The sequence below is a fragment of the Abrus precatorius genome, unplaced genomic scaffold (genome assembly GCF_003935025.1).
Source record: "Abrus precatorius isolate BTA unplaced genomic scaffold, Abrus_2018 Scaffold8, whole genome shotgun sequence".
Lineage (NCBI taxonomy): Eukaryota > Viridiplantae > Streptophyta > Magnoliopsida > Fabales > Fabaceae > Abrus > Abrus precatorius.
The window spans coordinates 37,165,056-37,180,110 of NW_020874428.1; the positions used below are offsets into that span (position 1 = coordinate 37,165,056).

The 15,055-nt window shown below is 25.7% G+C and overlaps 1 protein-coding gene across 1 annotated transcript; it reads left to right on the forward strand.

The window, feature by feature from the left end:
• Nucleotides 1-738: 738 nt before the first annotated feature.
• On the forward strand, nucleotides 739-3,118 carry LOC113846807 (protein NRT1/ PTR FAMILY 2.9-like). Its single transcript, XM_027475461.1, has 4 exons — nucleotides 739-897; nucleotides 1,002-1,219; nucleotides 1,479-2,032; nucleotides 2,117-3,118. Exons 1-4 carry the CDS (start codon nucleotides 750-752, stop codon nucleotides 3,024-3,026), a joined length of 1,830 nt encoding a protein of 609 aa, XP_027331262.1. The 5' UTR covers nucleotides 739-749; the 3' UTR covers nucleotides 3,027-3,118.
• Nucleotides 3,119-15,055: the final 11,937 nt, after the last annotated feature.

Consider the following 15,055-nt stretch of genomic DNA (forward strand, 5'->3'; position numbering starts at 1 on the left):
TTATTTTACAAAACATAATTATTTTATCTTATGAATTTCATTTAAAAAAGTTAAAATAAAAATTAATGTTCCGAGACATACGTATGATCGAAGGCTAAACGAAAGGGCCACGCTGTCCACTCCTCAGCTCTCCCCATCTAGTCTCTTGAAGTTGCAGTTTGAAGTACAGTTCATGTTTCTGAAGCGGCAACAACTCTCTCGTTTCAAGCCTTTCAGGTACTGCTACGATGGATTTCCATTGATTCACTGCTCCTATCTCAATCTTTATGTAATTTCATTTCTGGGTATTCATTAGCTTTTGTTTTGTCATTGCTTTTGTTTGAAGACATCTGATCATCTTAATATATTGAGTTGACTTTTTGTTATGTTAAATTTCGAATTTTTTTTTCTGGGTTTGATCAAACTTTTCAGAAATTTGTATGGTGATTATTTTTTGTTTAAGTTTTGGTTTTTTTGGGTGCAACCAAATCGTTTAAATTGGTGAGGAAATGTTGGTCACCATTGAAGATTTAGTGTGTTCAACCAAACCACAAAAAACAATAACTGAAACATTCAATCGGAACAAAAAGGATTAGAGTGGAAATGGAAATCAAAACAGAAATATAGGTGAAAATTTGGTTTGGAGTGAAGAGTCTAGATCTGCAAATCAGCAATGAAGTGTGGTTTGTATTGTTTGAAGTCCATTTATGATGATCCCCCTCACTCAACTAATGCCCTCCTATCCTTCTCCATGTTAGCATTTGGAGCATATGATGATGAATTCAATTGGAGAAAGAATGACAAAGAGAGAGATTTGGGAAAATGAAGACGAAAGTTTATTGAAGAATGAGAATAGTGGAACAGATGATGAACCTAAGATTAACTACAGAGGGTGGAAGGTCATGCCCTTCATTATTGGTGAGCATGACTGCGAGAGGAGGGTTGTGTTTTTATACGCTTCATTTTCTCATGTTAGTTTTTCTCCTTAAATCTTGAGTGATTCATATGTGTAAAACTGGCAGGAAATGAGATTTTTGAGAAGCTAGGGGCCATTGGCACTTTATCCAATCTATTGGTATATCTTACTACAGTATTCAACTTGGAAAACATCACAGCTACAAATATTATCAACATCTTCAACGGCAGCACCAACTTTGCTACATTACTAGGAGCTTTTTCCTCTGATACCTATTTTGGTCGCTACAAGACACTGGCATTCTGTACAGTGGCTTCCTTTCTGGTAAATTGCTAATACCAAGTGCCTTCATCACTCACATTCATTCCATTTGTTTATTGAGAAACACAATACAGTTATGGATATCTTAATTTAGAAAATACAAATGAAATTGAAAAAGTATAAAAAAGTATTTGAGATCATCACCAATAGAATTAATTCCACTTTAAAAACCTTACAAAGAAAGCTACCAGTTTTTTTACTTTGACAAGCTTAGCTCATTTAATTTGTGAATATGACTCCTTGATTTCCCTGCTTCATTCAGGGTTTGCTTGTAATACAACTGACAGCGGCAATTGACAAGCTGCATCCACCTCATTGTGAAGAAAGCACCATATGCCAAGGGCCAACAGAGGGACAAATGACATTTCTAAAGACTGGATTAGGACTATTGATGGTAGGAGCTGCAGGGATCCGACCATGTAACTTAGCATTTGGAGCTGATCAGTTTAATCCTAACACAGATTCTGGGAAAAAGGGGATAAATAGCTTCTTCAATTGGTACTTTTTCACTTTCACTATTGCTCAGTTGGTATCCTTAACATTTATTGTTTATATACAGTCAAATGTAAGTTGGGCAGTCGGTTTGGGAATTCCTGCAGCTTTGATGCTCTTATCTTCTGTAATCTTCTTCATTGGGGCCAAAATGTATGTGAAAGTTAAGCCTAGTGGTAGTCCTTTAACCAGTATAGTGCAAGTTATAGTGGTAGCAATGAAGAAAAGAAGGCTGAAGCTCCCAGAATATATATATCCTTCCCTCTTCAACTACGTGGCTCCCAAGTCCATGAATTCTAAACTTCCCTATACATACCAATTCAGGTAAAAAATGTCAAGCAGTTAACATTTGGTGGTTGTTATGGTAGATTTGTTAAAAAGTGTTTACCAAATGGCTTATATTGCCAGGTTCCTCGACAAAGCAGCAATCATGACTCCACAAGATCAAATAAATCCCAATGGATCTGCTATTGATCCCTGGAATCTTTGCAGCATGCAGCAAGTGGAAGAGGTTAAATGCTTGTTGAGAGTGTTACCTATATGGGTTTCATGCATTTTGTACTATGTTGTTATCGTCCAACAACACACCATTTTGGTGTTCCAAGCCCTTCTATCTGACAGGCGTATTGGACAAAGTAAGTTCATGATCCCAGGAGCATCCTACTATGTCTTCCTGATGATTAGTGTGGCAATTTGGTTACCCATGTATGACCGAAAAGTTGCACCTTTACTCCAAAGGTTCACTGGAAAAGAGGGTGGCATCACACTCCTTCAGAGGATGGGCATTGGCATATTTTTCTCTATACTCAGCATGCTAGTATCTGCTAAAGTTGAAGAGAACCGTAGAACTTTGGCTCTGATTAAACCTTTAGGAGTGGAAACAAGAAAAGGTGCAATATCATCAATGTCTGGTCTGTGGCTGATTCCTCAGCTAACATTGGCTGGACTAGCAGAAGCATTTATGTCTGTTGCACAAGTTGAATTTTACTACAAACAGTTTCCTGAGAATATGAGAAGCATTGCAGGTTCTCTTTACTACTGTGGCCATGCAGGGTCAAGTTATTTGAGTAGCATGCTTATTTCAGTTATACACCAAATCACTGCCAGATCTGAAACTGGGAATTGGTTGCCAGAGGATTTGAACAAAGGGAGATTGGATAACTTCTACTGCATCATTGCTGCTTTAGAAACTATGAATTTAGCCTACTTTGTGTTATGTGCAAGGTGGTATAGGTACAAAGGGACAAGCAGCAGTTCTATTGAACTTGAAAAAGTGACAAAACAATCTGAAAGAAGTGCTAATGGTGTTAATCATTAGAAGTCTATAGCTAATGGATAGAGATGGGCTACAACAATTTTTCATCAAGTGGAGCCATTACTACAAAGGTTAAAATCACAGAGAGTAAATCAACAAACGTGTCTTAAAGCACTTAACGGTAGAATTAGAAAAATTACAATTTGACATGGCAATTTAATTTTCCTTATTTTGATTCCTACATATGTAGACAATGATGGTAACGTGCTCAAGTGGGGCACAGTTAGGTGGTCTTTCAGCGCATGTTTCTTGCGAACACGAGACATGCAAAAATCGTATGAGAAAGGAAAATAAGAAAATGAATATAGGACAGGACTTATTAGTGCTTTTGTAAAGTTTATTAATTTTACTTTGGTGTCTTTATTTTCATTTTATCAATTATATTTATTACCAAAACGCATATGATTCTAGATTGTACGATTCAATTACCACTCGTTAATATTTTAGAAGATTCTTATCACTGAATTGACCCCTAACGAACACCAAGTGTATTCTGATGCTAAAGAACAGGACAAGTGGAAATGTTGAATTGACCAACCATTATCACTTTGGATTGCATTGCGAGATGGATTCGAAGTAGTGCGATTCCTGCAATTATATTAAAACTCGAGGTAATGTTATGTGTAGATACTATGTTTTGCTTTGATAACGACAATTTTACTTTAAATATTATGAATTTAATTGTATATATATATATATATATATATATATATATATATATATATATATATGCATTCTTGATACGTGATACGACTTCAAATGATTCGTTATTTTTTAGCAATTTTTATTTTTTTCAAAAAAAATTCTTATGACACGTGGTTAAAAAAATCCCAGGTAGAAAATTAATTATTAAAAACCTTATATTCTGATAATTTTTTTAAAAGTTAACAATAAAAAAATGAAAAAGCCGAATCTATGCTCATCATTTTTCAAACAAGAACTTGAATTTACATTAGACACGGAACCTTGCTAAAATTCTTGGACATCTGAGATGACTACTACTCCAATAATTGTTATTCACTTGTATGATTAAAAGTCAGAGAAATAGGGTGGGCTTGGAATAAGCTTTTTATTGTTCGATTTATTCATGCTATATATTTTATTATAAATAAGTTTAAAATGTTCGTTTTAATAAATAATACTGAATAAAATATCTAAAATAAATTTTAAAAATTGTGATAATTATAAATTATTTTCATAAATTTTATATAATCTTTTAAAAAAAGAATGCTAGCTGCCACGTGGTTTGCCAACCCACAGCCTTCCTAGCTACACATGTTTCACATTCCCATGTTGGCAATGAAATTTGAAAGTTACTTGTCTAGGACTAAAGTTGACTTTATTAAATTTTATTGTGTATCACTATCAAATTTAACGATGTATTTATTTGATATTTGATATTTGATATTTAATATTTATCGGCTAGTATTTTCAAATATTTTAAATTTAATCAATTATTCTTCAGCTTTTAATTTTTAGTCAGTTGATTTATTAGTTTTGCTAAATACATTTTTAATAACCATTAAGCAAATACTACTTAAATGAAATTACAATTTATTAATGAAAAATAAAGATTTATTATATTACAAACACAAAAGTCATATAAGATTATTTTTTTAAAGATATTAGAAACAATTTTTAAGTCATTCAATAGGTCTATTTAAACCAGGACTCTAATAATAGTAGTCTTTGTAATTTTGCATTCACGAACTAGTATTCCTAATACAAGATTTTCCGGTGGAACAAAATTTGATCTACTGTTTTGAGCAGTGATGATATAACTTATCATTATCAACATTCTTTAATGGTATCACCAACTTGTTAGAAGCCTCATCTGCCCTACTTGACTTTTGTGCATATGAAACCGTGTATCCAGCTTCCATCCGTACCCTCTCCAAACCCAAGTTACTATCATGGTTGAAGACTAAATTGGCTAATTTTTAAAAATTTAAAAATATAAAAATAAATAATTTTTTTATAAATTAAAATAATTTATGTCTTGTTGTTTTTAAAAAATTATTTTATTTAATTAAAAAATAAATTTATGCAATATAACAAAAATTGTTTAGTGTCTATCAAATAATTAAAAGTGTTGTCATACCTATAAATTTGAGAAGGTATTTTATACCTTCTTTAAGTGATTTCTCTAATATCTTAAGGATAAGAGAATGTTAATGTTTTTTTTAATTAAATCACTAACTTTATTATCTATCTATATAAAATTAATAATAAAGATTGTTCTACAAGTAAGAAAGGATGTTAAACTCTCTCACTTGTAAGGAGTACAGTAGATTTTACTTAAATAAATAAGTATCTTGTTATTTTACTTTTTTAAAATTATGTTATAATGCATTATAAAATATGGAAATAATTATTTTTTTCATTTTTAATTGTATTCTTTAATTAATACCATAATGACACTTATTAGCATTTTTTTAGTAAATAAATGCGACTAGGACTTATAAATCATAGTTATGCATTTACATAGGAAACGTGTTATAGGCTTTTTTACTTAAAAATAATATATTTTTTTAAAAAAATTCTTAAAATAAGAATTTTTTTAAAATTAATTTTTTGTTTGGTATTTTTTTTTGCCATGTCAATAAAAGTATCACTTATGCTGGACGATAGTAAGTTTTATTATTATTTTAATAGGCTATTATCCTTAAATGACTGATACTATACAAAAACTGACACGTATCATATGTATAAAAAAAAATAGAATGATAGTATCAAAATTTTTATTATTTTAATAAGTATGAAAAGAATAAGAGAATAGTAAAATTTTTATTATTTTTTAATATGTTATCGTCCAGTAATAACCAATACTATTGCACATCTAACTATTTGACCAAACTTATCATCTGAAAAATGGCTGATTCTGCATTCAAATATAAAAAATATTTGTCACTAGAAAGGATTGATGTTGCAATGCGTTACCAAGTAATTTTGTTGCCTAAGGTCAAACTGTCATTTCTATATTAATATTTTGAGTTATTAGGCATTCTATATTCACACTTTAAAGCATGCAAATATTTCAGTGTTTCAACCCGTCTTACTTCAATTAAAATGCAGTTTTTATAGTTTCACTACTTTATATATATATCTTTGCTTCATTACTTTATGTGTTTCTGTACAAGTAATTTAACTTAACTTTAATTAAATTATAGTGAATAAATAAGAGTAACAACATTAATCGAATAGATAAAAGATATATCAGAAATTCAATAATAAATATATCAACTGCTATGTAACTTTGATTAGATAATAATATTAAATACATTTAAAATATTGTACCCAAGCGTTCTCTCTCATATAGTTCAGTATGATTGTATGGGTAATTTTTTAGTCTATACTAGCAAACAGCTAAGCTTATCTGACAATGTGCACATAGTATCGATTATTACTGAATGATAATATATTAAAAAAAATACAAAAAATTTTACTATCATCTTAATTCTTCTGATACTTATTAAAATAAAAAAAATTACTATCATTCTATTTTGTTTGATATATATATAATACGTGTCAATTTTTAGATAATATTAATGATTGGGAAACGATAATTTATTAAAATAATAATATTAACTTACTATTATTCATACATAGACGATATTGCTATTAACATGGTCAAAAAAAATACTAAACAAGAAATTAATTTTAAAAAATCTTACTTTAAAAAATTGTTTTAAAAAATATATTATTTAAGTAAAGAAGCCCGGGTTATAAGTGTGACGTTAAATATTATATTAAAAAATAAGTCAAAACCATGGTTCTTTCATTTCGTGAAACCTACACATGTTTAACAAGATTTGAAAATTACCGTTTATCATATATATATATATAAAAGAATATTTTCTTTAAAAAATTACTTTAACCTTTTTAAAGAGAAAAAAAAAAAATTAAGGTACCGTGAGTGAGTTTGAGGGGAAAAAAATCCAATCAAATGAGATAAAGTTAAGTCAGATTGGTTATTATATAAAATTATCATTCAACTTGTATAATCGAGTAGGCCATTAGGACATGAAAAATATAATTTTTTATATTTTTCATTGAAAATAAAATAATTAAAAGAGTAAGGATTCGAGTTTGATTAGGGGTGGATAGGTTCAAAATTTATCAACTAAAAACGCAATCCAAGCCAATCAAGTTTAATTAGAAGCGTTTTACCAAATCCAATTTGAATACGCATACCAATCCCATTTTTCAGATATTCACAAGTCTAACTAAAACTAAACCCATGCCACCCTTTACCATTTTGGTTTAACCAACAAAACATATCCTTTACAGACAAAAATTAATAAATAAACCAATAGATATGCAAACCCATCAACAAGTTAGTTTCTTAAACCCTTTCTGTGCTTTGTCTTTAACTTTTGTATTTATTACTTTCAGCATGCAAATATAGTCCAATATAAAAGATTAAACTGGCCCAATTCAATAGTCCAATGAACTTTTAAATTAAATTATAAAAATTAATTAAAATACACTCATTACTTGTAAGAATCAAAATTAATTGAACAAATTCAAAACTAACATAATAATATATCTAATTTATGTAACATTCAGAATTCAAAATATGTCCAAAATTATATATCAATATTAAGGACAATGATTTGTGAAATTAGAATAATCGAAAACAATTTCTTATTATATAGTCATTTGAGTAGTATTATTCAAGATAACACAATTAATTATACATTATAATTTACGCAACATTGATTGTTATTTTAAAATTAATAGATGACATAATGTACAAGTATAAGGTGAGTTAAGTAGAAAAATGTTCATATTATCATAATTTTTTTAAAGATTTTGTTATCTTTAGCATAAATAATTAATAACAGTAAAAATTTATTAAAAAAATAAGTATTTATTATATTTTTATAATTTTAATATAATAACTGTATACTTTTTTTATAAAAAAAATTATTTGTGAATGCTTAAAAAAACTATTTTTTTTTAAATGTCTATACTTAAATTCATTTAACAAATAAATTTTTTGTCATAATATATTTTGTAAATACACTGAGGTTAAATTAAACTAGGTTAAAGTAAAGTTTAGTTTGAACAAGTTTTTCAAAGTTATTTGCTAAGATACTCATAAATTTAAGAAAGCAGTTTATATTTTCTTTGAATTATTAGTTGTGATTTTTTTAATATTAAAAATAAAATATTATTAATATTTTTTAACTAAATTATTGATTTTATTATATATCAATATAAAATTAATTGTCAAAATTATTTCACGTATAATAGACGATACCAAACTTTCCATTATCTATTAACATAAAATTAACTTTTAAAATTGTTTTACGTGTAAAAAAAAATACTGAATTATCTCATTAGGGTATAGTAAATTTTATTTTATACTATTTTTTATATATTTTTATTATATTTCTAATTATATTAAGTTTAATCGGCTTTACACTAAAAAAAATAAGTTTCAAAAAATAAAGTTTTTTCAAAAGTAGATGTTACTATCAATTTTGTCACTTTAAGTGGTCACCCGTGCCGACATGTTGGGTCAGTCCAACGAAACACGTGCGTAAGTTCACATTTCACATCGTCAACTTCCGACAAAAATAGCATCACTCATGAACACATCTCTAAGGACCAAGGCAAACGTCTCTAACTTGTAAATTACATTTTAGACCCAAAAAGTGAATTAAATTAAATTTGCACTGATATTTTTTTATATTTTAAAGTAAAATTAATTTTACATTAAAATCACAATTTCGTTATCTAACATTAAAATAATATTTTATAATTTTACTGTAAGATGCAACTAAATGTATATTGACAATTTTACTAATTTAATATTACATTATTATTTAATTAATATTCACATATATATCCTTATCAACAAAAGTTATTTACGGCTATTTTTCATTAAAAAATTATATATTATTATCTTACTAAAACTAAAGAAAATTTCCAAACACATTGATGCTCATAAATTCCAACTTTCCAATAAAAATAAATTAAAACTAATGCTTAGTTTAAATTAACCTATTACTAAGTAATTATATGACTATGAGACAAAAATTAAAAAAATAAAAATAAAATTTTATCATAAATTAAAGTTAATTTATATTTTTTATAAATATTAAACTTCAAAATTTAAGATATATAAATTAATTTAACTTATAAAAAATTATTTATTTTATGTTATTATTTTCATTTTATTAATATTTTTTTAAAAAATTAGTCAAACTTAACCTATATCTAATTTCTAAAATCCAATATAAGCATAAGCTTGTCACTTACTACTAATCAGGATGAGCCAAATTGTTAAAATAACAAAATAGATTTATCGTTTACAGGGATTAATGTTAAGTATTAAATCACAAGAATATTACTAGTTAGATCAAAAATATAATGGAATTGTAAACGAGAAAATTAAATAAAGTGCAGATTGTAAAAAGTATGTGTTGAAAAATTTAATTAAGTATGGAATTAAAAATTCAAATGGAAGGGATTGATTAAAAATAAAACTAAAATGTAGAATATAACTAAATAAGATGATGAAACTGAGTTGTAAATTAATTAAGAAGTGGATTGAGTTTAGAATTCCTTATCCTTTTTCCTTTGCATAAAATACGTATATAACTCAAAATACAGCTCAATCTAATGATCAGGTTTTTTAAAATATCCAATCCTAATTCCTTGGTTAATTGGTTTTAAAATGAATTTAGCTTTCTAATCTCTTAGATAAATCCAAAAACGTTTAGCATTAAGATTAAAACTCAAATGACCACATCATTATAAAATTCTATTCTTAGATAATTTATAACAGACATTTTGATCTCAGTCTAAGAAAGTTCACAATTTTTCAATCATAAACTTCTTTTCATCAATCACGAATACGTAAAACAGAGAGACATTTAGTTCAGAATCAAAAGTGTTAGATTAAAACTTATAAATTGAGTTATATTCAGTGCTTAGTTCATTACAACGGTTAAAAGAATAAGTTCATCCTTACTCATCCACAAGAAGTTAGCTAAGACATAATAGAAATAAAGAAGAAGAAAATGAAATATATTGCAAAAAAAGAAATAATATTCAACAAAAAGAAGGGATGTAACTCAACTTCTCATCAAAATTTCATAGAAAAGAAGGAAAAAAAATATCCTAGCTGACATTCCTACTTAAAATTATACAAAAACCTAAAATTCGACATCTCTGAAATGTAATAAAAGATGTTGTCTTTTTTTTAGAAAATTTTGTTTTTACATGCTTTGTCAGTATTGTGTCCCCACAATAAAAAATTCATGTATCCACAAATGTATCTTGCAGTAATTAAATTTTTCTCTTCAATTCTAATTGTCATTTTTCTTCTAATTCTTTCAAAAATCAAATGTTAACTATCAATATTTGAATAATTCATCAATTATCCAGCAAACACACATTCCATTGAATATTCTAATTAATTGTACTAACTTATAATTTTAATTCAATAAAATGAACTATAAGCTTTTTAATTTTCTATATGAGTCAATGACTCGTCAGGTTGGCAGACAAGTCAGGTTTGAAACTGATGCAAATTTTAACACACACCCCTATTTATTTTTTACATGACAAAATTATGCTGTTATCGATAAATAAATTATTTTTAATGCAATTTTTGGACATTTTTTTTATTTAAAGTGATAATCAAATAAATATTTTAAAATGAAAATTTTAATAATAAATTTTTCACAATTTAGATAAGACAGTTCATATGAGATTTACTGACACTAAGAGCACGTTCTGTTTATTTTAAAAAATAATTAATTTAAAATAATTAAACCCCAAAATATGTTAATAAGATAACTAATTATTGTTGAGTACATGGATTATATAACTAAGTGTTGGAGTATGTATGTGACAAGGAAATAGTTTATGTGAATATAAATTGTAGTAATTCAAATTAAAGGGAAATACCCCTTTAATTAGGTACAAGTACGGAAATTAATCTTAATTAGTTTTAAATAGAAATTGTCGTTGTGTTTAAATATTTAGAAATTATTACTATACAAAGTAAAAAACTGTTTAAGATTTATAATGAAGGTCTACGTATAGAAGTATTGAACAACAAATTTTAAAATATAAATATAGATTCTAAAAGGATAAAATGTAAATAAAAATATAATCAAGTCTCAATGATAATGATCCAAGTGGATTGAATTGAGATGGTGTAAGTAATCTCTTATAATTCAAACCAAACATTAGTAAATTGATGAAAGTCATGTTTTATGATCCACGTATATGACATTGAGCAAATTTTCTAATGCAAATATATGTGTGAAAAATCTCAAGATCTAAGTGAAAATTAAAGGTTGGAATATGTAATTTGACTTACTTGGAGGTTTTAAATCATGATTAAGTTAATTCATTACAATGGTGACGATTAATAATTTGATGATCACTAACCCTTGTAAGATCATATTACACATAGCTTGAAGTTGCATCATGATTAGTTCTTGAATCATTTAAGGTTTCTTTATTACTCTCCGTATTGTAATTATTACTGGTGTGCATTTAGCCTAACAAAGGGCCGTCTTGCAAATCAGCTATTCCAAAGTAGTCAACCATCTTGTTGAGATTGTCCATGGCAATGGATTGGGTTGAGAATAGAATACTGGGCACTTAATATGAAAATTCAAAAAATTAACGAGTAAGAAGAGGCCTAAAAATCCTTACTAGAAGTTCTAATAAGAGTAAAAGAAAATAAATCACATTAAGAAAGCCAAAAATCTTAAAAAATATTAATCAAAGTCAATGTAAATGAACAAAGTTAACGACAAACATTAGTCAATGATTAAATTAAGTCAAAGCAAAGGTTAAGTTAATTTGTTCAATAATCAAAGTCAACCATTAACATTGATCAATGATCAACAATAAATGTTGACATGACAAATGCGTGGCTGATATTATGGTAATTAAGGCTAACATAATGGCGAGGAAAAGAGAGTGGTGTGTGATATCCATGGGGAAGGGATAACTAGGGCACAAGGGATATCCATGCACAACACTGGTGTAGTTGAAACATAGACACACAAAGAGCACATATGGCTCATTTTGGAGATGTGTGATGGTCCATGGAGATTCGATCATGAACTTTTGAACATCATTGTCCAATCTTTGTAAGTTATTTTAGTAAGTAAAAATGTCAAAATAATCTATTTAATTAGTCTAATTCAAGTTAATCCAATTTGATTTAAGTTGCTAATAGAACTCAAGTCTTATTACGAATATATATTTTACATTGAAATAAATTGAGTGAATTCAACTTCGATTAAAAAAATATCTTAGATGAGTAGTCAGAAAAAGGTTTGAGTCTAAAATTTAAATTTTATAGTTTAGTAAGCTTAATATAAAGTTAGTTTGATTAGGCTTGCTTACTTTAATAACTTTGATTCAAACTCACTCATAACATTTATTAGCTTTCTATAATTTTTTATTATATTAAAAGTTCATATCATATAAATATCATACCTATGAAATCTTAAATTAGTCCACAATCATTTAATATCTCATTAAAATATATAAAATTAACAGAAAAATAAAAACTCTTTAATTACAGTCTTATTGTTACTATAAATTATTATACAAAAAATACATTATGATTTAATAATTGTATTAATAAAAATCACTGCACGCGCATAGTGCAAGTCAAAAGCATTATTGCAACATTCAATCATCTTTTATATTATTTTATTAAATTTATATTTATGAATTTACATCATACATATAATATTTATACGTTTTTATTTTAATTTAATTTATTTATTTATCACTTTATTGATATACATGGGTATTAATATTATAAAATACATTTATGATTTTAAAAAATAAGAATTATTCAATATTATTATTATTATTTTAATTTTATAAGCTTTAACACAGATAATTTAACCAATAAAATTTATGAGAAATGTTTAAATAAATAAATAATATTTTTTTTACAAAATTATAAATGATACAATACATTTTTAAGTGAAAAATATCAACAACATACTTTATTCTAACATATTCTTAATTATCATTTAAAATTTATTAAAAATATAAATAATTTTATTAAATTAAGAATGAAATTAATATCTATTATTTTTAATAAATTTTAGTTAATAACAAAGAATATATTAAAAATATATTATTAACACTTTCTTTAATTTATATCTATACAAAATGATTCATATTCTATATGATATATTATCTGGATGTAAATATTTTTATATATTTAGTGCTTATTTAATAATGTAACACATAATAAAATTAAAAGCGGAGGAGGTAGCACCGAGCCACACCGCCCCATGTGTTGCGATATATGAGTGAGAGCGTACGATAGCAGAGTCGGCACCAAATAGCAAAAAGCTGAAAATCTCTATTGCAAAGGACCACACGTACTCTTTTGTTCTTTTTAGTAATACACTTTTATTATTAATTAAAATTTATTAAAAATTTTAAAATAAATATAGATAAAATTTAATAAATATATTAAAAAATGGGTTATTAACGTTATTATTTTTTTAAACTTGGGATTAACCAGCGTGTGTCGTGATATGCTATATGCCGACGCAGGGAAAGAGGAGAAAGAGGGGTATTGAGGTGAGTGCCTAAGCTTTCAAGGAAAGAAATCCTGAAATGTTATATATATATATATATAAATCTTCTCATGTTTGTTATCATTTATTTTATATGTTCTTATTTCCTCTTTTCATAAAAATGTGTAATCATGAGATTATATTATAAAACATTTTTAGTTCTTTAATTAATTTCATTTGCTAATGTGAAATATATTAAAAAAATATGTTGAAATGATTTTAAAAAAATGTATGGAAGACATAAACTACTTTTATAATCTCTTTCAAATGAACTTTATAATTAAATAATAAATATTTTAATTTTAATAATATCAAAATAAATAATTTTAAATATATAATTTTAAATTTTAATAAATATAATTTTAAAAAATTAATAAAATAAAATAAAAAATTAACTTCCCAATATTTATTTATATAAATATAATTCATACAAAAATAATTATTATATATAAATTGTTATATAATAATTATTAATTTGGTTATACCTTTTTTTATTGTAATATTTATGTTAATAAAACACTCATTCATTATTTATATAAATGGTTATATTCATTTATTATATATATATATATATATATATATATATATATAAATCACTACTTTGACTATTAATAGTATAAGTATTTTATAATATAAATTTATGACATTTAATTTTTTTATTAAGTTTAATAAATTATATTTATTTATTAGTAAAAAAATCTAATTTAAAATAATTATAGTATGTTAGATGTGATGAATATAACATTTAATATTTAATTGCAGTCAACGTTATTTTTATACATCCATTTTGGTATTAAAATTTAACACCATATTTTTATCTTTCATTTTTTATTATTTTTATATAAATATATCTAAAGAATATATCTTAAATGTAAAAAAAAATTAAAATTTTATTGCTTTATTTGTTATCATGAAATGAAGAGGATGAAATGACTAATTTTATTGCATTTTAACGGTTTGTTTATGCTGAAATAAATTATTAAAGTTCAACCATTTCTATGAAATTCACTAAGTTGCATTGCTTCTCACTTAAGGCACGAAATGAGATTTGTTTATTTATAAATAAATTTTATTTAATATAAAAAATATTTTTTTATTAATAAAAATATTATAATAAAAAAATATTTTTATAATTATTATAAATTATTTTAATATAATTTATTTATTTTTATACTTTCTTCTAATTTTTTAAAATTTGTTTATTCTTATTTTTATTCATCTAAATAATATGTCTTTTCTACTTCATCTCTACTGTTTTAATCCATCTACTTTTTTCCTTTATATTTTCATTCCTCTGTTTCAACTCTCATCCAAAATACATTAATGATACAAAAGACATTTTTCTTTACGTATGTACACTGAAATCTCACGTTTCAACGGAAAATGGAAGTGAAATTCCACTCTCTGCCTCTTATTATATATTCACCCTGCTACTATGGTTCT

What these genes read in the sequence shown, in the direction of transcription:
- LOC113846807 (XM_027475461.1), top strand. Translation starts at nt 750, where the DNA reads ATGATGATGAATTCAATTGGAGAAAGAATGACAAAGAGAGAGATTTGG. An exon ending in GTACAGTGGCTTCCTTTCTG is followed by an intron (nt 1,220 to 1,478) that starts GTAAATTGCTAA and finishes TGCTTCATTCAG; the next exon opens with GGTTTGCTTGTAATACAACT. An exon ending in CCCTATACATACCAATTCAG is followed by an intron (nt 2,033 to 2,116) that starts GTAAAAAATGTC and finishes TTATATTGCCAG; the next exon opens with GTTCCTCGACAAAGCAGCAA.